The 26,399-nt window shown below is 37.5% G+C and overlaps 1 protein-coding gene and 1 non-coding gene across 2 annotated transcripts in view; both read right to left on the bottom strand.

Moving 5' to 3' along the window:
- IARS1 (isoleucyl-tRNA synthetase 1) overlaps positions 1 to 23,328 on the bottom strand; it is a 104,109-nt gene extending 80,781 nt beyond the window's left edge. The window contains exons 1-8 of the mRNA XM_086470502.1: positions 23,210 to 23,328; positions 22,508 to 22,664; positions 21,912 to 22,031; positions 18,918 to 19,000; positions 10,380 to 10,497; positions 7,567 to 7,714; positions 5,559 to 5,646; positions 1,333 to 1,393 (exon numbers count right to left, since the gene is read on the bottom strand). Coding sequence (XP_086326628.1) covers positions 1,333 to 1,393; positions 5,559 to 5,646; positions 7,567 to 7,714; positions 10,380 to 10,497; positions 18,918 to 19,000; positions 21,912 to 22,031; positions 22,508 to 22,664; positions 23,210 to 23,328 — 894 coding nt within the window. The remainder of the gene's footprint in view (positions 1 to 1,332; positions 1,394 to 5,558; positions 5,647 to 7,566; positions 7,715 to 10,379; positions 10,498 to 18,917; positions 19,001 to 21,911; positions 22,032 to 22,507; positions 22,665 to 23,209) is intronic.
- Positions 23,329 to 25,197: 1,869 nt separating this feature from the next.
- LOC147414886 (small nucleolar RNA SNORA84) lies at positions 25,198 to 25,332 on the bottom strand. The gene has a single exon (XR_015183808.1). It is a non-coding gene; the product is annotated as a small nucleolar RNA SNORA84 (small nucleolar RNA).
- Between the last annotated feature and the right edge of the window lie 1,067 nt (positions 25,333 to 26,399).

The raw sequence follows: 26,399 nt of genomic DNA, 5'->3' as shown, positions 1-26,399 counted from the left end.
TTACTCTTCAAGCCACAGATCTTCATACAGTTCCGTGGTTAACAGACTACAAATCAATACACTCCTGTAAGTGAGGATACAACCAAGAAAGCTACAGGGATTCTATACACAGAAGTCTCCTTGCATTTTTGTATGTCCACTGCACCTTCTAATTTAAAAAAAAAGAAGTTTGCTTTTATAGTCATGTATTTTCTTTATTTCCTCCACAGAATGAAGGTGGTATCAAGTAAAAACAAAAAACACCACACAGAAAAAATTGCCAAGAAATGATCTGACCATTTTCAATGTGTTGATGATGAAAATAAAGTTTTCTATTCCCTAATAAGAAAGTAGCAAAATACTGCAGTCACAGCTGAACCAAGTATGTTACAAAGTATTAGGTTTGGCTTGTCCTGAAGAGCAATATTTTGAGATAAGATATCCATTAAAAAAAAAAAAACCAAACAAAATCAAACTACAACACAGTAGATGCTCATCTGTTGCTCAGAAGTACAGCAGGACTCCAAAAATTTATCCATTCCAAACCTTTACACCTGCAGCCCCATTTTTCAGATTCAGCTATGCGTTTGACATTTCTCTAGAAATAACAGGTCCTGCTCCCTACAGATGTTTTCTCATCTTTCCTGACTTCAGCACAAGCTTCAGAGCAAATGGTAGTCACAAATGACCAGATCCCTTATGCGAGTTAACAGCTGCTTCTCCAGCAGAACTGTAATCCACTTCAACTCTTTGAAAAGTGTAATCCTTTTCTAATCAGAATTTTTTTAAAGTATATAAATTCTCTACCCCCTCTCTTATTGCTACCTATTCTATTATCATCTGTGGTGCTATTAACTAAGCTACACTTACACAGTGCTTAAATGGTGCACAGGAGGACATTCCTGAAAACCAGATGTACCAGTAGTTATTTTAGCAAAGGCTTTTAGCTCTTCAATGAAAAACACTACATGTCTGTGACTGTTATCCACAAAGTCATTCTCTTGTGAATACAAAATTTGCGGACTTAATAGGCAGAAAACAGAAGCTCACCAGATGAAAAGTTGTGAGAATACTGCCTATTTATTAACATGTATTGGAAGTTTCTCTGCAATCTGAAACTGAACTACTGTTTATCACTGAATTCTTTCTCTGGGTGTAATTAAAACTTAAAGGGAAAAATATAGAAAAAAGTCAACTTTCTGGTTTTCATTCTCTCACTAGGATTTTTAATTTCTTTAATACAATCTTGGGTTTGTTATTAGGACATAAGATTTTTATAAGCAAGGAATACTGAGAATAGTTTGCATTTTTGTCTTTGTATGCTTTATCAAACAGCAAACTTGTCCGTCTTACCTGAATAAAATATTCAAAGAGTGGTTTGTATTTCTTGCCCTTAAGAGCAATGCCAGGAAACCTGAGGAGAAGGATTTACATAAACACAAATTAACAACTTGAAAATTGCTTAGTCAGCTGGTAGGAATGCTTTTTTTGCCTATTTCATTTTTCCCCATCCCTAACAGAATTTGACTTCATAAAGTGAAGAAAAAAATATTTTCTCAGTAGTTTGCTTGAGATTTCTACACCTCTTTGGCAATTCAGACTTGGACAAAACCCGTAACATGTCTTAATGCATCTCTGCCAGTAGTCACCAAGTATGCTTGTACCTGATGCTCAAGCAATCATTGTAAATTAATGTAGGAATTAAGCATTAAAACCAATCTCTTTCTGTTAAAGCTGTGCAAGGATAAAACGCAACTTCAATTTAACATTCATAACAACAAAGCCCTATAGCTCAGCATGTTCAACAGAACTAAATAAGCACTGACCCAAACCACCTAAAACTTACAACACAGAAGATTGTGATACAGGGTATTGCAGCATGTAAAGCTTGAATGCCTCATTCCTTATTCTAAAGCTAGACACCCGCACTCTCCATGGGCATCTCAGAGAAAGATCCAACACAGACAGAACTGACTGAGGAACCAACTGAGTCAGACAAGAAATGTAAGACAGAGATAGGGCCTGTAGATCTGGCTTTCTTCAGACTTCTGACAACAGTTGACAAAGACTGGGATTAGGCTGGCATTCACTGCTCAGAACTCTCCTGACAGTACTTGAATGTTCATTTCAGGGAAGTCTAGTTAAAACACAACTTTACCTAATAGATGAGAGTTCTCTGAATGTGTCACAGCTGTGGGCTTTCTTCAAACTGTTCTTGATTGACATCTTCCAAAATAATGGTCAAACCACCAAACACTTGACTACTCCAAAGCAGGGAACTCTTCGAAACTGGTTCATTGCACAGAAAGGAGCTCAAGCAGTATTTAATGCCAAGTTAAAGAGCATGACTCTTCAGCTCAGCATACAGAACATACCCACTAGGAAAAGGGGAGATTTCTATTTTAAGCCACAGCTTCACAGATAGTTTATATATTTTATATTACAAACAGCCTTAGGAATGTTTGGGGTGTTCAGTCAGGATCAGATGAGAGAAAAGCATCCCAGTGCTCAGCCACACAGATGTAGGAATGCTCACGACAGAACATGAAGCACTAAAACTGGCTTAAAAAACTAAGTAGTTGAATTCTTATTTAACGCAAGCCAGTGAAAGGTAAGGGTTGTGGATAACATTCCCGATTTTTCCCTTTTAAGATCTGAAATACTTAATTTATCAGAGACCTGAACTTCAAGCTGAAAAATTCATACAGTGCTGCCTTCTTGTGACCTAAGTTATAGTAATAACAGACTCACTTAAATCACTATAGTAACCCTTCACTCTCAAGAGATCTGAAATATATTTTCTGGATTCTCTAGAATCCAAAGAGAGACAACAGTAGAAAAGAGTGTAAACAAATTAAGTGTTTAATACATAAATAGACTGACATGTAACACAAAGGGAAGAAAATACTCAATCATTTCACATCTACCACTGCTAAATAAAACAACAAGCCAGTCAACAGCCAAAAGTAATATACCAAGACCAATCCATTTGTGCAAAGCAGCCGCAAGTATTCTGATAAAGGTAGCCGTCTCATCAGTGAAACAAAGAAGTATTCCCTTTCGCTCTCACGCAAAAACCTACCATATGCCTCTGGGAAGAAAAGAAAAGTCAGGTTTGAGGGAGGGTGGGAAGGCTGAGAGTACTCAGGAAGTTCAGATGACTTCAGATACAGAAAATTTTCAATAGTCATTCCTTGACCTCAGCCTGCCACCTGGTATAGAGCAAGTGTCATGAACTTCTCCCTCAAGGGCCTAACAGATTGAGAATTTAAGTGAGCTAAAGTAAAAAAAAGAAGTTAAAAGTAGAAATAGGGAAGTTCATTTCCATGAACTTATATACTCACAGATCTAAATCTTCAAAAGATCAATTCAACTACCAGCTACCTCTGAATTATATCACATTTCACATTTGAGAGAACGGATTTCTTACATAACAAATATTGAAGCATGATCAAAAAAAATATCAGCTTGAGAAGACTGTAGCACTAATATGGAAAGAAAAAAATATATTGCTCTGCAAGGAGAATAAAAATTGCTAGCAGCCTTACGTATAGGCACAGAGAGGTTAAAAAAAAAGAAAAATAATCAAAAACAGCGGGGGGGGATGATGGGATGGATTAGAAATACAACTAGCCAGGGACATAAGCAACGACAACTGAAATGTATGTATGCTTGTCTTAAAGAGTGGGTACTTCACAGTTCTGATGAAAACACCACACCAAAAAAAAAGGCCAAAATGTTTAGTGCATTCCTGGATACAGAACTACTGCAATTAAATTTATAGTATTCCATTAAAAGAATTTAGAACCAAAAGACAATAGATTGACAAGTTTAACACATATACCTTGCTTTTTTTTTTTTTTTTTTGAGTCTAAAGGAAATACACTTAAAAATATTTAAGAAAATAAGAGTGGGTTTAGTAGAATGCTTAGGTTTTTTTCAGACACTCTGAAGAGGTTTCAAGAGACTGGAAAAGAACACAGTACCTATAGTTCAAGAGAGAAATGGAGTACTGATGGACCTAAAGACCAGTCAGACTAGCGTAACTACCTGATTCAACTGTAAGTATTTGAAAAGGTTTTAAAAAGTGAGGTCCTAAAGAACATACAGTATGAATTTGTTAAGAGTAAGTCACACCAAGCCAAATTATCTTTTTTACGCGGACTAACTAGCTTAGATAACAAGCAAGCAGACAGATTTAAGTCTTAGAGCCTTGACACTTTTAACGTATCATTCAGACACACATATTTTAACTGGGTGACTATATGGTTAGATGGACAGGCAACCACTTCACAAAAAAAAAAAAAAAAAAAAAAGACTGTTAATTCAGTATCGGACTGAAAGCAAGTTTCCAGTGGCATCCTGGCAGCGACTATTACAACACTGACACTATTCAATGGTTTTATTGATGACACTGAAGGAAGGAAAAAAATCTGGAGATCAAAAACTCTGTCAACCCTGAAGAATGAGTGCGCTGAAAATCATCTTTATAAATTGAGTAACAGCTTAAATTGCTACAAACTGACAGATGAAGAGAATTCAGTTGGGGGATGGAAGTCAATGCACAAATACAACGTAAGAATTACTCAGCTGTCACAGGATGAGGCATCAGAGTAGACAACTTCTTAAGCGAACGTTCCAGCTCTATATTCCCCTAATTCAATGACTACATGTCACGGCTTAGCTGAAATAAGATGTATCCTCCTTTTTTAAAATGTTTTTCACATGTAAAGCTTTCAACTGCTCAGTAAAAAAAAAAAAAAAAAGATAAAAATAAAAGTAACTGATGCCACTGAAGAAGGGTGGTTGTTCTCAAAAAAATTTCTAGCCTTTGCTTTGTTTTGTTTTATTGTGGTTGTGTGTTGTGCGGTTTTTGGTTTGGTTTTGTCTGTGTGCTGGGTTTGTTTGGTTTTTTTTACCCACTGCAGAGGGCTGAACAAAGTGAGCAAATAAGTATTTGTTGTATTTTACCTCTTTAACAAGTTGATGTTTTATACAAAAGATTTAAGAGAAGACAAGCTACATATCTTGACAGCTACAGAATTTAATACCTGCCTTTCCTATCCAGTCTGACTTATTTAATAATTCATATTTTTCCACTAAACCAAGATGAATAAGCAGTCTTCAGACAGTGTTAACTGCCACTAACTACATAACTCAGGTAACCATCCTACGGAAGCAGTATTTGCTTGCTAAAGACAATGGGTTTGCTTTTGCCCATTTCCCTTTAAATATTTGCATAATGTTCAGAAAGTGTTCAGCATTTCAACAATCTCCAGGGTTTTTTGAGATTTTTTTAATTAAAGAAGCATCTTTCTAAGAAAACACACAAAAAAAGGAGGACTAAGGAACCTTTCTTTCCCACCACAATACGATGATCCAGTGAAACTTTATAGCTCCATGTACAGGACAGATTTGTCCTAGTAAATTTCAAGCTCTTCTACAGATTTTTGTGAGATATACACAGATGCAGGGAAACCCAGCTTTAACTAACTGCAAAACCCAACTTTTGAAACATTTAACTTCTGATCTATAAAACCACTGGAAGTTAACAAGTGTGTAATAAATTATGTACTTGCCTGTCAAGTATCTCATATTCACCGTCAGATTTGTACAGTGATATCAGCCTGGATTCCATCAAAACATAAATCTTTCCTGTGGCATTATCTAGAATATAAAATAAAAAAGTTATATAAATCTCAATTTAATACCCTCATTTGTATCATTATAAAACCTTTCAATTTACACAAGATGGTCTCATATTAGCTGTAAAACCGCTCAGAATAATCCTGCAGATGGATCGTTAGTTTCCAGCTACTTCTTCCCCAGACAGCCACTTAATGAACAATTTTCAGAAGTTAAGTTTAAAGAGAAATCACAGGATGAAACCCAGGGTTTTTTGTTTGAGATAGAGAAATACCCTGTTTTGTCTATTATCATTGTGTCAAAGAAATGCAACTGAAAAGTTTCTGTATATGTAACTGAAACAGAGCGAAACAATTGGAAGATGAGCAATTACTACATAAAAATCTATATTAAGTTGGCATTAGGGGTAATGATTGCACTTTATGCTGTCTCTCAGATTTATTATTCCCATCACTTTTTATACTTCAATTTCTTTTTAAAGAAAGTAAATACAAGAGTGAAACATTATGAAGGAAACCTATTTTCTACCCCCAAACAACTCAAACTCTTAACTTCAATGACAAATTTTACTCAGACCACTACCCTACCAACTTAGTCAGGGTCACTATTCCACCAGCAGACTGTAAGCCAAAGACATCCAAACCCAACATCTCAGCACCTCAGGCAGGTGTAGGTGTTACTTCTGGAAGTACTCAATAACTTTTTGAGATGACCCAATTTATGTTAAAACCTTTGACAACCGAAACGTATTTAGTTCCCTCTTAAAACAAAGAAAATCCAAATACATGGAGTTCACTGCAAAGGCCTCTGCAAATTTTCATGCTTAACATCACCTTAGGCACACATTAGATTCAAGTAGTTACATTGCAGCTGGAAATTATACCTTTGCCATTTTTTTTTCTCCAGATTAAGTGCCATCCTTAACTTGAATATCTCTCTTTCCTCCCTATCCCCCCCTTTTTTTTTTTTCTTTCAAGTACACTGAAAAGTCAGAAAAGGTGAGCAGTTTAGGGGAACCTGAAAACAGCAATGCAAGTAGTACTTTCATCCAAATTCCTGCTTACCACTTAAATTTTTTTTTAAAAAAAGGGTTTAGTAGATGAAGATATAATTAAAGACAGCAGCACTTCAAGGATAAAATAAATTCCTTTCCTAAGACGACACATCATAAAAATACTCCATTGCCAAATGAAAAAGAAAAAAATATGGAACTGCAAACCTTGGAACATTACTCAAAGCAGTAATGAGAACAGCAAGAGCCTGTATTGTCTAGGCACCCTACACACTCTGTTGCATAGAATTCCTGAAATGCTGGGTGCTCTTATGAAAGAGATCACCTTATAGTACAACTTGTTCAGCTAGGCACAACCATCTGGCCCATGAGTAAGCCAAGGCACTTGGTCAAATGTACTCTTACGTTGGAAACCACGGTATATACCTTGTCCTACATTTGTGCTGAAAATCACACTTCAGCCAGGTGGATACTAGCATGTGACATCTTCGGTGTGTAACAGGTTAAGAGTACAGATACGTTCAGTTACTGCAACTTAGCTGTTATGTAGTAGTAACTTGTTCATGAGTCTGAGCCCCAAGAAAGGAGGGAAGAAAAAAGCTGGGGACACCCTGACACATCTGCCTCTCTCTCAAACATAGTGTGACTTTAAGAAGACAGGTAAAACATTTGCTCTTGTTCTTTATTTCATCTATCAATATTTTTTAGGGAACAGTCCTCACAATACATGTAAAATAAAAAGAGCGCAGCAGTTGGAAACCAGCAGCCTCATAGGAAGTAAATCCCATCTTCCCAAATAACACTGATCCGACCCCAGCAAAGTGCTATAAATTTAGCATAAAACAATCTATCATACAAAATATAAGTACATATTCACACGCGCTAAAGAAAGAAGTGTTCATTATATGTCACCTTCAGTTAACACTTGCCTCTCAATTTTACATATTGCAATTCTGGATTCACACAAAGGGCCAAATTACTAGGCAAGGTCCAAGGAGTAGTAGTCCAAGCAACAAGAGAAACACTTGCATCTTCATCCAGTGGGAAGCTCACAGTCACTGAAGGATCTTGAACATCCTTAGAAACAAGATAAAAGCAAAAAAAAAGTTTGCTGTGCATATTAGGGAGAAAATACAAATCTAAGTAGCAGCAAGCATTACTGCCATCCACCAAAGCCAATCTTGCAACTTGCCTAGTTCATCATTGTAGTGGTAGAAGGTTAAATGGCAGGATAAGAAAGTTTGAAGAGAACGCCAGTCACAATGTTCCTCCACTATACCAGTGCAAACTATCAGTCCAACAAGGCCACAAGTTAAAGATTCAGATTAGCAATAAGATTTTGCAAATTAGCTGTCAACACACCAAAGAGCTGAGTGCCAGTTCCCTTGGGTACCTCTTATGATTATAAACTTTTAAATTGGAATTATTCTCAACTGTCAAGAAAATCAGCAGTTTCTCAAATACTGCTACACAAAGGCTTTTCCCACCTTTTCCTCTAAAGTCAGGGAGCAGGAAGAATAGCCATCACTTAAGAAGATCAAATCTCTTATTAAGAAGCTGTTAACAAGGGTGGGGGGAACTCAACAACAAGAGTACAAAAAAAAAAAAATCTCATAGGAGGAGACCTTTCTCAGCTACTCTATAAAACTTCACCTTCAAATGTGAAAATCCCCTGAAAAACAAAATCCCCTGAAAACAAGTTTTTATTTCAGACAAGTACAATCCTATTCAGTCACTTCACATACTATGAAAAACACATTGAAAACGCAAGTCTAATCTTGCAAATGTGAAGTTTCACTATTAATTTTAAATGCCAAACAAAAATGGGTGCCATGCACACAGACCCTAAACACCCAAATAGGTCCTATCCCCTCATCGTATCTATGCAAGGCTCTCTGGTTTCCATCCAACATCATGGAACAGTTAATGGCATCATGGGACAGGCAGCTATTTAATGTTTGAGCTAAGGGCTGCTCCAGAGGGAATTTTCTGTGAACATCTAGTGCAGTAGAAAGTAAAACATAAATATTACATAACTCTCCAGCCACGCTCAATACCAAGCAAAGATCAAGCTATTGCTACAGTTCTGTCTCTACCAATTGTTAAACACTTCATTTTCTGAAGCACTAAGTTGATCAGGTAGATTAAAAACAACTGGCAAGACATAAAAAACAACATCCAGGCTGCCAAGTAATGCCATTGTATAATGTTTTATCTGTTCACAAAATTATGCCTGCTTTCATCTGAAGACAACACTTCTTCAGTTAAACATAATACAAGCTGCTGACATGGTTTACTCAAGTGTACATCAGACACCTAACTCTGTTTCTAAACATGCTTCTTGTGTCCTGTTTCTCATTATTTGTGTCTTGATTCTCACAGGATCAATAAACAGAAGCCAAGGCCTGCTTTCCACAGTGAGAAAGATAACAGCTGCCTTACACCCAGAAATGACTCATCTTGCCAAGAATAAATCATCAGCTTAGACCCTCAACATTTCAGTCTTCAAAAATACCACCCCTAGCAGACAAAAAAGATAACTTTTGCATGAAGTGGCTGAGCAGCACACACCCCCCGCATGCACACACTCTACTGATTCTAGAGTAAGAAATATCATCTAAATATTTAATTAAGAGCCAAGAAGAGAAAAGAGCTTTGCTCTATGGAAAAGAGCACACACACACAAAAAACCAAACTAGTCTTTGTTCTAAAGAAAGCTCACTAATCCGAGCCTGTATAAAATGTCAGTTAATAAGTATGAGTAAAGTAATTATTTCAGTTGTCGGTCACAAATATTGAAATATCTTCACAGGTCTCACTTTCTTAAATCACAAAACCTTTATTCTTCAGTATGGTCAAACACCTCTTGGCAATGCTGAAAGCTCTAGTATCTGTGGACTGCATCGTACTACAAGTCTATTTAAACATTTGTTTTAAAAACACTATTTCTGGCCAGCAAACTGACCTTTTTAGGCAAGATGTAAAAGAGACTGGATGTACAATTTGTGCTTGTTAAGTGAAAGATTTACGATATAAGGATATGGAGGCCTGGTGGGGATTGAAAAGGGTACAACACCTCCATCCACAAACTAACACGAAATTTGGAAAACTGGGATACAAGTTCAGCCTTCATATGTGTGAACATAAGTTTGTTGCAACTGAGAAGCTGCACCTACTAGATCTAGTCATTAATTTTTAAAGTGTCTTATAAAACATGCATTATATTTGGTAAAACATTTTCCTGGGATTCCTCAATCTAAACTAACAACTCTTAGAGAAGCTGTTACCCTATTGCTCTACAACCACACAGTGTTTGACAATTCTTATTAATCCCATCACAGATTTCAACTCTGTCAAGGACCTTCCTCTTTTCTAATCTGCAGAGGGACAGCTGCAGCTTTCCTCTAAGTATTTGCCATAAAAACCCTACACAGTGCAATACTCATCTTGAAAGCCCTGAGAGAAAGTGAGAGTAATTTACCAGAATAGAGCAAGTATGTACTTTATATATCTGTAAGTAGTAACCAAGAAAAACTGGGAAGAAGTTGAGATCAAGCGACCCAAACAAATACAGCAAAATATAACAAAAACTAACCCATCTACCTATTTCTTACTATCAGTTTGGACTCTAATAATACGCATACATACCACCAAGCAAAAATTAATAAAGCTTTCCAAATCTAAACTGAAGACAATAGAGAAATCTGATTGCACCATATGATGTACACATATACTGACTTACCTTGTAATTCTGATGGGACTCAAAGTTTGACAGCGGGGTGTTGCATGCAGTTGAAAAAGGCATGACCTTAACACCTCTGTACACTAGTCCCTTGTCATACAGTTGCTTGAAAACCCACCTGGAAGTAAACAAGGAACATGAAACAGCACTTAGCTTTTCAAATTTAGTAAATCAACTGCAAAATGGGGCTCTGCTTCTGCTGGTGTGCCATTCTGAACGACACCTTTTTTAAACAATCAATCATCAGCTGAAGACAGTATTTGCAAGTCAAAAAGGAAAGAGATAAATTGATTGCAACTGTATTTCTACCTGATTTTTAGCTTTAGCTCATTCTACCAGCTTGGTTTTCCATGCACTGACTACATAGCACATAGTATTTAGATGAAACACAAATCCATATTGCTGATAAACCTTTCTCAAACATCTTGAATACAAAGATGACCTGAAATTTGAACTATTAACAAGGCTGAAATCAGTCATAATTCAGAGAGAAGATGTGTACTGACATAGCTGGTCACTTATCATATGATCTTAACCACCTGCTACAGCAACCAGTGCTATAGAAGAGAGACAGATACAGGTTAGAGATATCTGCAACCCACCCTGCTTAAATCCTCACAATCTGAAGAGCACTTTTCAGAAGAGGGCACAGCTAACCATGCAAAGTAATGAACTCAGTTTTATAGTCCCACAATTTACACTAATGTTCTCCTTTATTAGCTCATCTCACTTTGGACCCAGTTCCTGTCTAAGATCAGAGTCTCACATTAAGCTTTAACTCAGTTTATGAATCTTCAATACAGCCTGTAGCATATTTGGATCCTTAAGTCTTCTTGAAACAATCAAGACTGCACATAATATTACAAATGACAAACAGAATCAATGCTCAAGATGAACAGAAGCTGGAAACTTCTGAGTTACACAGCAACTCATCAAGTGTCCACATGATGGACAAAACCCTATGTTTCCCTATCTGAACACTGCAGGGTTTACTAAAGGATCATCAACATTTATCAGCTTATCAGGTCTCACTGACTTGGCACACTTAGTGGTACAGTCTGCAGGTTGGCTACCTTAAATGTAGAGGCAGTAGAGGGCAGTCCTTAAATAATCATGTTAATTTCAATTCAAAAAAAAAAATCAGAGTTTCTGCAGAGTCTAGTCATTTCAAATTCCACATCCAAATTGTTAAACACTCCTGACTTTAAAAACTCCTTTACTCAAACTACATTTTCAAACCATCCTGATCACTTTTTTTGGTCTCTTTCCAGACAAAGAGCTCCAGGCAAGCAGCACTTTTTTCTGCAGGCTGACATTTTGTGCTTGAGAATCTGGACCTGTATTTAAGTCAGTGACTTGCCTTCTATGTTTGAAACCATAATCTTCAACGCAAAACACAAGTAGACTACTGCACTGATTTCTGTCTGCAGCCCAAAACAAGAACATCAGAAGATATGCACTGACTTTCTGTCATGGAAGTCATATGGTATCTTAATCAGAATAATTATTACACTGCTGGAGAAAATACAGACTGTCAAACGAGAAGACATGCAGTCCACTCAGATTCATCCATGAGCCTCCAGTAAAAGTCCAACATTTCCTATGAGGCCGCTAACATCAGAAAAATTAAATAATCTGAACTCTAAGATGGATAAACCCTAAGTGACTCTCAGCAGCATCACATTCTGCCAAAGAAGCCAAACCCAGAGGTCTTTCAGAGCTGTGCACTCCAACGCAGGTGCCTTACCTTACACATACCACCCAAAAGTAACCTTGTTAAAGAAATAAGTGTCACCCACAGGCCAGTTGTGGCTGCCTGACCCCTCACCCAAATTTGAAACATAGCAGGGAGTGCATCTCTTCTACAGAGACTGTATCAACTTAAACTTGCATAAACATAAATCAGTTTTTTGTAAAAACTGTTTGTGAATATAGCTTCATCAGCTTTCAGCACACACATTTGAGCTGGCTAACTGCAGAAGTTTTCGTGCAAGTTAAAAATTTAAATGCATGCTTAGCACCTTAGAGGATAATTAACACACACTGTGACAAATAACAGCATTTATACTGAAGGTGTTCTATTTGTCTTTAAAAAACAGTTTAACTAAAATATCTACAGAAAAAAGCTCCACTTTATCTCTACTTTCTAAAGAACTCTGCCTACTAACAGCATAGATTAAAACTACTCAGAGAAACACTGAATATTTAATTCAGCTGTAAATATAACTGTAAACTCAGGAAACTGTTCAGGAAAGGTGAACACTAGGTGGAGCTGCCAAGTTAAAAAGCCAAGCCAGCACCTCCCTCTTGTGGTAATTCTGCCCTATTGGAAACCAAGTCCTCTCCAGTTGTTCCACTGCTGCACAAAAAGAAGGGCTTTCAAACCTCATCACTCTTCAGAGCTCTCACTTCCGTTCATAACGACCACTCATTTGTAGTTTATCATAACCTCTACTCTCAGACAACCATTCCAACATAAGTAGAATTACGACTGAGTCAAGCCTGCTGCTTGATGCAGCAGCCCTCATTAGCACTACAAAAAACTGTTCCCTCATCTTGAAAAACACCTGATTGGTTTCCCTAACAAAAAAAGCTTCTGAGAACAGTTCTTGTGTGACCATCAGAAGTGCACAGGAGATGACTTCTGAAGAGCTTCCTGCTAGCAGCACCGCCCACCTGAAACAAAATAGCTGCTAAAGGTGAACACAGTAAAAGTCAGTTATAGCTGTATATCATGTTTTGCTTTAAAATTCAACACATGACGTTTTAGACAAACTATCAAAACATGTTTTGACCCTTATGTTTGCAAAATGTTGACAATTTGCAAGAAAGAGGCTCTAGGTTTGTAAGCCAAAATTGAAACTGCAGTCCTTTCTGAAAAAAATAAGCTAACAAAACCACAAAGTTCCTTTCTACTGACAAACAGAAAATGTTTACTCATAGAAGTTAGAAATCAAACCCTGTTCCTCCAATTCTGCAAGATATCTCCTCAAATGTAAATAAATTTAGTTGCATCCTCTTGGCTGTGGGAGCAGCACTTACATACTCCTTCACTTAAGAAAAATGAGGTTAGGGAAAAGCTGAACTCAAGATGCATATTTCAGCCGCATGCTAACAGAGAATCTGGTCCCTAAAGATGCAAGGTATCTTCAGCATCTAAAAAGCATGACACAAACTGAAAACAGTTTGCTGTTCCTAAAGTGTCATGAGGGGATGATACAACTGCTTCGAGCCCAGTCAGTAACCAAGACTGAGTTACCCTCAGCATAAGTGTAACTTCCAAGAAATCAGAACTTTGCTACAATGTTCACTGATCCAAGTCATGTACACACCACACTAACACCACATGGATATAATAAAACTCCTACAAAGGGAGACTTTGCTTCCAAAAGATAATGAATCAGTCAACGCAATACTCAAAACACCCTTGGCATCCTACACAAAACCCAACATTCCACAGTATCCTCCAGCAGATGCAAAAGCAAGTTTCCCCCCTTCAAACACATACACTCACTTCATATTGAAGAGAACGATTTGATCTCAGAGCTTTTCAAGTTCTTAATGCCATTCCTTTGGGTATCAAGCGACTTCAAGTGATCAAGCGGTTCTGTTTGCAATAACGCAGTATCTACAGGTTTTCTAAAGGTTTGAAAACTCCTAGCTTTCCAGAAAATTAAAGTACTCCTTAATAACATTGAGAAACTATTTTCAAGTCCATATAAAGTGCTTTCCCCCCTTTTTATTTCCTTTTAGAAGAAAAAACAACACAGGAATTGTAAACTCAGTTACTGACAAAGACTAAAAGGAAGGTGGGCAAAACATTATGACAGCAGAATCTAGAAGTGGATGATTTCAACATATCCATGGTAGTATAGATAAATGGAAAAAATTAGTGCTGTGTGACCTAGCACCAGTTCATGTCAAGATAAAGCGATAATTTAATAGCTTCTGTAGACTTACAAAAAAAAAAAAGCCCACACCACAAACACCACACTATGTAAGAAGCCCTGTCAGCTACACAGTTCAGCAAGCAGACTGCATCCAAACAGCACCATAAGCAGCAGAGATTCTGATGAAAAGGTTCTTCCATGACTCACAAGCAACACTTTAAAGACAAGATGAAATCAAAGAGAAAGAAACAACCAAAACCAGATGCATCGGGATGAAAACCAAAAAAGTACTCGAACAACACTGGGCATGAGTCAAAAAAGCATAAACGTAAAAAGAACATTAAGTTGAATAACAAACACAGCCTGTCTTTAGAATAAACAAGGTAATACATGTAAGAAGATAACAACAAAGGGACTAGAGCACTAAATGCACAAAAGAAATACAAGTATGAGGCAAAAAAATGCAGATAGCTAGTAGAAAAATGGACAAAACAGATTTCTTATGAACAGTATCTCTTTAGAGAATCATTACAGTCATTGAATACATAAAACGCAATAGTGATTCCTGTTAGGACCCAGAGATCTCCTGTTCTGAAGTCATTCTGGTTTAGTGCTGGATAAACTCCACATGCAGGAAAAAATGAAGGCAGGAAAAAATGAAGTCAGAAAACAACTCTTACTGCTTACACAGAGAAGAAAAAATCCAACATAACAATCCAGTTGCTTTGATCTTTACAACAAACTAGTCCTCCTCTCACTGGGGAGTCCCCATTCACCTTCTCACTGAGAAGGGCTAGGGCAGCTAGACACTGACATCAGTGACAGAGCTCATCTTGAGAATATGACACACAAAAAAAACATCATGCCAAAACTAAAACAAAGCTATCCATGGGGAGTCAGGCAACCCAAGCCAAATGTACCAGTTTCAGGAGCTACCTACAACCTCTTCAGCTGCAGCTTAGGAGTCCAGTGGCACCCCGACGCTACTACAGAATATCAAAGGGCAGCGCTGTGAGGCCAAAGACCACATCTGGTAAAGAAGGAAAGAGAGGTCCCCTCTAATAACAATCCTAAAATGAAAACTGAAGCTGGAACAACTGAGATGGGTCCAGTGGAAGGAAGGCAGAAATGGACATAAAGCCCCATCCCCAAGATGAGCTCCATACTGCGTTTCCACAGTAAACAGAGCAGAGTTTTCAGTGTACAGCCATGACCTCAAACATGCAGAGTACCAATTTTCTACTCTAACTAGGAATAGCTTGCTTTCTCCTCCCAGACACTATTTACTGTTATCACAAAAGGACTCGAGTATTTTCTTAGGGTATAGAAGTAGCTAAGAAATATTTGCACCACCTGGGGTTTCACACCATACAAGCCTTTCAAAACACACACGGAGCTCTCAACTCTTTTTACAATGCAATTACCTCAGACTGCAATTGCTAAACGTAGCCACCGTATGGAGATAGAAAGCTCTTTAACTAACCCTGCAGTTGTGCAAAGGAGGAAATTAAAACCCCTAGTCATCAGACCCAGAAACATGCCAGGGCCCTGACAGCAGAGCTATTCCCCTCCCCTCCTCAGCACTTCACAGGCTGTTTCCTCAGTGGCCAGGGAGAACTGTTCTTGAGGTGCAAACTCACAGCCAGCCTGAGAACCACGTAGTAAGCCAGTAGTGAAGACAATAATTTACTAGTTGTTTTTTTTCCCCAAAGCTCATTATGCTCCTTTCAGACCAGCTGTAGATCAGTAGAAAGTTTAAGATCATATCAAACTTCTCAATTTCACTGTATCTGTCACACAAGCTGTACAAAAAAAAAAAAAGCAAGAATATATTGCACATTTGTTCCATACTAGCTCAAGAACATCATTCTCATTACAATGCTTTCAGTGAAGGACACATTTTCATTGAGATTCAAGCTGGCTGCAGGATGGACAGACAAGTTCTACAGAATTAGAATTTAAGAGTTCTATTTAAGTTATTTAAGATATGAAGAGTTAACTATATCTTCATATGAGAAACCACTGCAGTATCACCTCTTAATGACACCAACCTTCAATATTCCCCTGAAAAATTCGGCCAAGATGCCACAATTTTATCACTGGATGAATTTTTGGTCTAAGTCAAAATTTAGCAGGCTGAGAATTCATTCTACTCTATCGGCTAAGCTACCATATGGAATGGCATCAAAATACTTACAAAGCAGCCATTTCCAACAAACCCATTATAAAATATGAAAATAATGCTCTCTAGCATCCTAAGCTTGTACAGTATTGCTACAAAACAAAGTAATACTAACAAAAGATATATCTGGTGTCAAGTCTAAGTAATTTGGATAAAATCAGCCACCACTGGAAATGTTTATCGGAAGTATTACATCAGCTCACAGAACTCAACAAAAACCATCATGGATGAAAACACTACATTTGATACAAAGGTAGCAATTCCAGTTGAGGCTATTCCAGAACTGCAAGCCTCAGGAAGAGCTAGAGATTAAAAAGACACCACATGCACACACAAAAAACCCACGCCCAACACACCCACCACAGCCACCACACAACAACCCAAACAGAAAGGCTTAGCTGATTAAAAAGACTAAGGACACAATCCTTACTATATTTTAACCACAAAATCCAGGGTTGCCATGCTCACTATCATTATTATTATTATTAATGGGGTTCTGGGCTTAAGAGCAGCATTCTACTCCCACAGGCTGAACAAAAACAAACACACCAAAAGAACCCATCAAAACACAGAACAGGCCAATATGGTCACCAGGTTACAGTCCATGCAGAAATTAATCTGCAGTTTCTCTTTCGTACTTAGCTGGACACTAAAGTTTTAGAACTTTTTTTTTAATTCAAAAAGGAACTCGTATTAAAAAACCCAAATCAATTGTAAGAGAAGCACACTAGAATCTACTGTTCAAATAAACACTCCCAACAGACTTAAAATGTAACTTTAGTAACACAGATTTTCAGTTTGATGATTGCCTAGGTAAAGGTCTGATTTGGGGGGGGGGGGGGGGTTTGGACAGTACCACCCTGTCAAAAGCACTACTGTAACTACAGTTACAGAGCTCTCTTTAATCATTATTTCCCTTTGCCTTGAAACAAGCACCACACACTCCTTTCCCATTCCCCTTCTCCCTCCACTCTATGCAAACACCGGTGGTTCCACCTCTTGTTCTGATGGAGTGCAGTCTGGCAATGGCATTGTAACATGCACCTCCAAGACCTAGAAGACTTTCCACCAGAAAAAACAACTTTTAAAACCAGACTTTTAAAAAATGTATTTCATTAAATAATTACACAGAAAAATTAATAACATCAGGAAGCAAGAAAGTACAAAATTAAGAGGGTGCCTGCTTACATACTTCCTGAAATCTCGTACCAGAGATTTCAGATCCAAAGTTTCTATTTTAGTCTGTATCCAAAGCAAAAGCTAGAGGAGGTAACCTCTGTGAGCCAGGTGAAAGACTACAAACTACAAAAAGGGGGGAAAAAAAAAAATTCAAAAAAAAAACCCCAACACACAAGAAAAGGCTTGGGCTGTTGAGAGAGACCCTGCACCTAGTTCAAGTCCAGTTTGTTTTTTAAATGGTCCTTGGAAGATGTTAGTTAAATAGGATTTAGAGTGCCACTAAGTATTTTTATAGCTTATAAAAGGAAGGCTTCTTGTCAGTCTTAGCTTTATCATTATGCAGGGTTTCTTCAGCTAAGTTAAACATCTGCTCCCTTCGCGCCATCTTTTCAATGCTTATTTAAAACTCCCTGGCACTTCAGCCCTCTACAATTGCTTCAGAGACATCTAGAAGTTTTGTCAATCCTTTAATCATAACTAGATGTAAGTAACCATACAAGTAAATGTTATTAGTAAGACTAATACTAAAAAACATCAGTAATACTGTAATATGCATAGAATTCACTTTTGAATGGCTTTTTGTCAGCATGTACTCTGCTAAACTTCTCTCTGCAGTTCACCTTGTAATTCTATCACATGAAGGAATCAACGTTGCCATTTTTTAACTGTGTTAGGCCAATTTGATTATCCTTAACCTATAAGGTCCTCCCGTCTTTTGGAATTCCAAGTCACCCTGAATACATTGCCAAAATACCCGAACTTTACTTAGCTCTGCACCAGCAATCCACAGTTGTCAAACTATGCTGCCAAGAAAAAGGTAACAGTGGATTCCCAGCCTCTAAATTCAGGCTTGAAGAAGAGGTTTAGAGCTAAACTGAGTTTGGATAGTTTGCCCATTTGCGGCTGACAGTTTGAAGAACACCAAGAATGTAGAAGTATAATGTAATTTCCTAAACTAAGCAAGGAACATACTAGTAGATCTTCAGAATTGCTTTTAAACTGACATGGAGCAGTAACATTTCAGTGCTCACTAAAAGCAGTACTGTTGTACTCCATTTTGAAACCCTACTATCCTGAAGAAGAAAAAAAGCAGGCCAATTAATTCCCTCACTGCAACACCAAGAGATTTCACATCACCTTAATTACTTTGCCCACTGTTTATCTGAATGTGGCATGTTTCAAAACAGTTCTAGCGACAGACAGACCAACACATGTTTACAATAATTGAAGCTTTCTTAACATTTCAAATTCATAAAGCATATGTGCAATGTATACAAGTTCACTTACCAGACAGACTCCATGAACTCCGGATAAAGGGTTTTATAGTCATTTTCAAAGTCAATCCAGCGTCCTAATCTGGTAACACTGAACTGTTAAGAAACAAACACACAGATTGAAAGGCATCTTAATGTTAAAGATCATGATACATTTCCAATACTTATTCCTTAAAACAGCTTGATTTTTAAGTATAGCGTTTGTCCCATACCAATGAAACACATCTGCAAAATATTTTAGCCTGACAACAGTTCCAAGCAGTGTATTTAAACAGGCAAAAATAAGCAAAGCATGAAACCATGAACATAATTGTTAAGAACCAAGGTCACACAACAGGCAAATGTGTTCAACACTACTAAGGAGAAACAGGGGATCATTCATCAAATAGAAGTGGTGGATCATTCAAGGTTCAGCCGAGGTTCAAATGCCTGAAAATTGCTTTTGCTTACAGTGGTCTTGCTTCTATTTTTAAAAATACTCATTGCAGAGACAGTTAAAATCTAGAATACACAGTCTATCAGTTTTCAGTTATATGAAAACATGATGCAATTTAAAGACAAAGAAATGCTGAAAGAAACTGCTATGTCAGAAGATATCAAAACTATTTCAGGGCCAACTGCCTTCTTTGACTTCCCAAAGCTATGACAGGGCTGTCAAAGACCACAAAACTGACAGGTGTGTCCCTATCTCAGGACAGACTGTGGTCACGTCCATTGGCACAGAATATGAAAACTAATGAGTAATAAGCTAGCTATGGGATGCACTTGGACAAGTGGTACTCTCTCACCAATTTCACAGCTATCAGAACCCCTAGCTCTGCAAATAACCAAGCTCAGAGACACTTGTCCTGACACGGTTAGACACAGACCATCCTGAACGTCAAACTAGTAAAGTCAAAAAAAAGCAAATGAATTCTCTTATCTCTATATTTTCACGTAACACACAAGCTCCTGAAATATATCAGTTTTGATTCTGACCTTTAGGCCACTCTGACATTCCACTATTAAGATCCAAAGCCTAGGACTGCTTAGTACAAGGACCCACAAAGTTGGAATATTATGTTTGGTCTCAGCACTGGAAAATCTTGCCCGTCCAAGAAACCTTTTATATTTTTTCATAAGGTTTAAACATTTGCTAGCCACTCCAGACAGAAAATAAACACTATCTCCAATAGAAATGTCGGGAATTCCTCTCCTAACATTAATCCAAAATATTTGACTTTATTACCAGCCAAATCACAAACAAGATAACTAAATTAATTTCATTATTTTTATTAATAATCTAAAATATATGTCTGTGTGTGGAAATACACACATATACATGCACAAGTCTGCACAAAACAAAATGCAAAAATACATTTACCATCCAAAAGACTAAGTATTTGGACTAATCGGCACTGCAAAAATACCAGTTGCTGAAGACACAGCAAGTTAAAAGGAACAGCTATGGAAAACAAAACACGAACTAGAAGAAACCTTATTTTTATTTCTAAAAGCAATAAAGAATCATTGAAGATGTTTTTGAAATACAGGATTTCAGAGTATAGATGAATGATTGTATATTTGAAAAAACAAACTGAGCTTTTCATCCAGCCACTTGCTTAGATTTAGGCTGCAGCTATTCTAACAAAGGCAGCTGTAGTTTCTTCAGATACTGGCACTAACTTCAAAATGCTCCCAAGGGCAAAAGGCAAGTGATACTCAAATAAGAAATTACTATTTCAATTAAAAGGAGCATAGCAGGACTACAGAACATACAGAGGACTGTGATGAGGTAGAACAGCTTCTGCATCCAGAAAAACTAAAGAATTAGGACTATTCTTCCTACTAAAAAAAAAAAAAAAAAACCACAACAAAAAACAACTGACAGTAAAGATAAAGGTTTACTGGAAAGCATATTACAGAAGAACTACAGTTTGAACTGCGTACAGGAACGCTGTGATACAGACTGTTTAGAGGCCATCAGTACACCCAGATTCAAAACGTAGCTAAATAAATTCATGAGGGAGAAAATCTGTTAGGGATTATGAACTTGAGGGAAAAAAAAAAAAAAAAAAAAAATCCTGTGGCCTAGGAAGGTGTTCTGCCCCAAAGGCTGAAGGGGAAAAAAAAAAAAAAAAAAAGGCCTGTTTTTCTATTCTTCCTTTGGCAGTTGCTATTGCAACACAGTGGCATAGCTAGGAAAGCACCCGGGCCTCTCCGCAGCTCCACAAAGCCATAGGAAAGAGTCATTACTTCACAGACCTAACAGACTGACAGCAAACACAAAGTACTGGGCTGAATGTACTTTATTCTGGCCATGCTGCTAAGGACAAAACCAAGGAGCAACTGATTTATGCATAGGATGAATATTAATTAGAGTTCGAAAAAAACCTGTCTCTCTCTTAAAAAACTTTCTAACTCATCTACTTGGAACAATTCTCCAGCCTTAAGCGTCTGCACAGACCAATGTTCTCCCTATCACTATATCCACAGGATGCAAAGTTTAGATCAATATTCTCTTGGAAAACTGGGGATTTACCCACAGCTATTCTGACACAAAAATCAGATGACAGAACTTCTGCTGTTCCAGAAATACAAACTATAGTCTTACACTCTGGCAATGAAGACTGAAAAGCAGGGGGTAGAAAAGCAGGGATGTTAGTGTGCACTTCCTTTACTGGTTCCATTTGAAAACCAAAGTCAGATCTTTTAGTTTTCTATAAAAGAGAAGATACAAACAAAGAGATACCTTGTTGAAGGTATCTATTAGATGTTCAATAGACCCATTGAGCTCCAGGTTAAAGTAACCTTCTCTTGCCATCACAGCAGTCTCCCTGTTCTGAGCCACAGTGTTGCTCTTTCTGTTGCCTTTTCAGGATCACCAGTGAGAAACACGGTAGCTAAAGACATAAGATTTATGCACGTAATCAAATGGACAGAAGGATGAAGTCCACCTCAGCTGAAAAACTTCTGCACACACACCGTTAGAAACATGCAGCAGACTATGCACTGAGTCTTTATTTACCTCCCATTCCTTCGAGTATCTCATCACAATTCCTCTGCACTGGTTGTTGTATTCTTCAATCCCCATCTTCGCCACATCCTCTGGCCCTTTAATGCCTAAGGTCTTGTCAATCTCATATTCCTGGGAGCATTGAAAACAACCAGATGAAAAAAACACACTGTCATCAAAAGCTTTCAGGATTTCTCTGGATAGATTATTTATGTTCTACGCATTCTAATGAGGCTAAAGGGCCTCCTTTATCCTTTTGATATTTCATGAGTATTGCACCTGAACTAAGCAGATATTTCAAAGGATAACCCTGGTGCGATTGTTTCTTTATTATCTTTAGAAAAAGAATGTATTTTATGAAATACATACCAAATAAACACATGTTTATAGTAATGAACAGAGTGCCTGGAGAAGGGCAGATGATCAGTAGGAAGCACCTGAAATCATCACACACACAAAAGCCAGAGCTACACACTGAACAAAGAACTTCCATCTCTCTTTCAGCACAAAACCAGGCATAAGAGCAATAGAAACGTGATTGACAAGCAGGTAACAACATGGAAAGAGGAACCAACAGATATATCTGTAGGCAGATTTATTATACATACCACAGGTAAGCCATGGCAATCCCAGCCAAATCTTCTGTCAACATGAAACCCACTCTGATGAGCAAATCTGGTTACTATGTCTTTAATGGTTCCTGCAAGAATATGGCCATAGTGTGGAAGCCCAGTAGCAAACGGAGGGCCATCATAGAAGTTAAACCTACAACACAATATTCTTAATTAAATCAAAAACTGAGCATCAAATTGTCAAACAGGGTAAGTATATCTGTATGCTTACGCTTCTTTTGTCTTACTAGGACAACATCAATTTCTTCCTCTTCCATTATCAGTCAGCACAGGCATCATGATGGTAGTGGGACTAAAGGGAACATTTCAACTCATCCAGTTCCCACCGATCACCAGTTCTGCCAAGATTACTACTGAAAATACCAGCAAGCTGCTCCACAGCTGGCAGACATAGCAAAGAGTTGTCCTTTCTTACCTCCACTTTTCTTTCATAAACCCCCCAAGCAGGAAATTACAGGTCTGTTACTACTGTTTGAACACTGCTGATTCTTCACAAAGTGAAATATAAATGGTAACTAAAATGACAGCAACATTAGCCAAGACTTTGCTATCTCCAAAGGAAGCAGCTATTGTTAACAGAACCCAGAAAAAAAAAAAGTAAAAAAAGAAAGACTAATTACAGTTAAGCCAACCTTGTACTGCCACACACAGTTGCTACAACTTTTAGCAGATTCTTACCTCGGTCTATTCTTTGATTGCTTTAGGCATTCCTGGAAACAATTAAGATTTTTCCAGAGCTCCAATATCTTCTCTTCCTCATGTGGAAAAGTTATGTTTTCTGGAACTTGCTGAACCATTCTCTCTCAGCAACGACCACACAGAGAAAAGAAAATAAATATTGAACAGAAGTGAGAAAAAAACCCGACTTCTCAAATACAATTTGTCGTCTTACAAATCCATATGACCAAACCGCATCTCAGTTTTTCAAAGAGCTTGATTCAGTGTAGACATGGAAGCATGCACTATATTCTTAAAAAAAAAAAAAGCGCAGCTTTTATTTTTGTTTCCTATAGGAAACAGTCAAAGGATAAATTGTTTTTTGGTTACAAGTTTTCAAGTTCAAACTGACCTTTCAACACCAATCTGTGAACTAGTGAGACTTACTTTAAGTGCAGGAAACAGAACTAGTGAAGCAGAGGCTCCTTTTCACTGTACATCTATTCCCACCATTTAAAGGTTTAAAACCACATTTTTCCATCTACCCAAGCCATCACTCTTAGATGCTCCTAAAAGCAGATAGACTTCAGATAGCACAGCTGAAACACATTGCAACAAAAGGTGGAAACATGGGAAGAATCTGAACAAACAGACAAGGAAAAAGTTTAAAGACCTCAGCTGTGAATCTTGAAAAGACCTAACTTTCACAGTACTGGCAAAATTACAAGTCTCTTTCTAGTGTGTCCCCCCCCTTTTTTTTTTTTCCTTCAGTTTGACAAGTACATCAGAACTAAGCCACAAGGGCTACTTCTTGATGGCCGCTTCCTGAAGGTCTTTTTTTATTTGCTGGGTTTTGGCCACCAGAGCCCAAAGCCATTCTTCAATTCTGTGTAAGTCAATGAAAATCACTACAAGCAAAATTATGTATAAGCAACACAGGGAAGAGAATTCTCAGCATCATTACAAACACACAATAGAGCTGCCTGGTGTTCCAGATCTGCTACAAGATTCAAAGGGGTCAAATTTCAAGAAGATGCTACAGCAAGCACAAAGCAAAAGCTCTGTGTAATAAGGATATTTAAGACAGGAGTTCCATAACAGAAAAAAAAGGTTATGAAAGTTGTAACAGATGACCACAGAGAAGAAACAAGCTCTCCCACATCTAACTTTAGTGCTGCTGCTCCTTAGCACTGAGACCAGAATAAGCTGAGCACTACGACAGTCTCGAGTTCCACTCAGCGTCATAGAATTACAAGTAATGGCACAAGGACTGAGTCTTCTGATTTACTCAGGTTTATCAAATAGTAACCATAAGCAGCATCAAATGCAAACATACGAAGATAATACTTCAAGTTACAGCTGACATGCTGCTTGGTAGCGCTAAAGTTCCAAAACATTTACTCAAATGAAACCCAGAACACCATAGAAATTGCTAGCCCAATGCTTGAATCCATATGAAAAAATGTGCCTCAAAAAGCAACCTACAGACAAATTCTATGATTCATACTTTTTGTATTAACAACAGATTGCTCTCCCCATTAATAAACCCAAATTATCAAATAAGACAAGAAATTCATTGAGAAACCACAACCTGGTACACCCATGACACAGCAGTTGGAGGGGAAAATCATAAGCTGACAAGGAACAGATGGACATGGCCTGGATGTATTCTTAAACAGGTAACACCCAGTCTTAGCACAGTAAGCTACAGTATATACAACTTGGACAAAAGTTTTCATCATATCTCAAAGCCCTCAAAGCAGCACGAATTGGGCCATGCCATTTCTCAGTAATATGATTACAGCTCCAAGATCAGTGAGACAATGGAGATAAAAGAATTCAGCCTTAAAGCTTGTTTCCTACAAGCCAGTTGACTTGAGGACTAAGGATCTCCACATTTTACTTAGATCAAGCTCAGCCTTCACAATTTAGTGATAACTACAAACTGGCAGCTGGCCCAGCTGTCAAGTTCCTATAATCTCATAAGTTAAACATCGGTTGAAGGTTTGGTCTGTAACTGTGACCAGGCTATGGAAGCTGCTCACATATCACAGACTCCATGCGTAAATCACAGTATCACTGTTGGCCCATTTCTACCAACTGAAGCACTGTACGCACAGACCAGCATCCAGGAACCACAGGGCACAAATTCATACACTCTCTTCACAAGAGACGTTTATTATGTCAGAATTCTGAAAAAAAATTACTTATGAGAACCAACACGTAACAGCCACTACAGGTGGGTTTTTTCAAGTTACAAAACAATTTAAAAGATTGACTTAAAAGACAAACCACATTTAAAATCTATCTATGGCTCAATTTCAGCTGAGTGAAAAAGCAAAGACCTCTGTGTTCAGGAAAAGCATACTCAGTTTATAGACAGAGATATGAATAATTCTGTATACCTACAGAAGGTAGCAAAAAAAGTTACTATAAGAAATCTAGGTATTTTAAATCAGAAAAAAAAATCAAGAACAACTCATTACTTTGAACACAGACTGAGTGAAAACATCACAAATGACATTAGAGAAATTATTTTTAAAATGCATCTAATAAAACAACACTTTTGAACAACACTCCAAATTTACATACAGATTAGTAAACATAAGGGAGTTTTGCCTCTATTCATTTTCTGCTGCCAAAAAGTGTTATAGTTTAAGACAATGGACCACTGGGAAACATTTTTTTTTGAAGTACACTCACTTTTTTTTAAAAGATAGTAACATTCAATAGGAAAAGTGTTGAAGTTTGTAGATTGTGCTATGGTAGTCTCAAACTTATGCTGAGCTTCTTAACTAGAAGAAAAAACAAACAAGCATTAAAACCATAAAAGCAAATTAGAATGTGGGTTTTTTCAATATTAAAATTATTTTTTAAAATCAGTATTTAATCTTTCAACAAAAACGAAATAAAAATGTCACTATGAATGAAGTGAATCAATATTTCAGAGATTCGCTGGACTTAACATAATACATCCCATACAGACAGATGAATAAAATAAAGTGGATTTCAAGATACTACTCATTTTGTTGACAGAGAAACTAAAAAGATAAAGAACCAGTAAGAACTAAAAGTGTACAAAAGGTCTCCTAATTTCAAGGGGTTTACGATCAGTCTCTTAACCTTGTTCCAGTCACCTTCTCCACAAATTATTCCGTATAAGAGACCTATGCACAAACTTTCCCCCAGAGACGATGAGGAGCCTCCCTTC

This window comes from Leptosomus discolor, chromosome 9, assembly GCF_034619465.1.
Source record: "Leptosomus discolor isolate bLepDis1 chromosome 9, bLepDis1.hap2, whole genome shotgun sequence".
Taxonomy (NCBI): Eukaryota; Metazoa; Chordata; class Aves; order Leptosomiformes; family Leptosomidae; genus Leptosomus; species Leptosomus discolor.
This window is presented reverse-complemented; position numbering and strand designations above follow the sequence as displayed.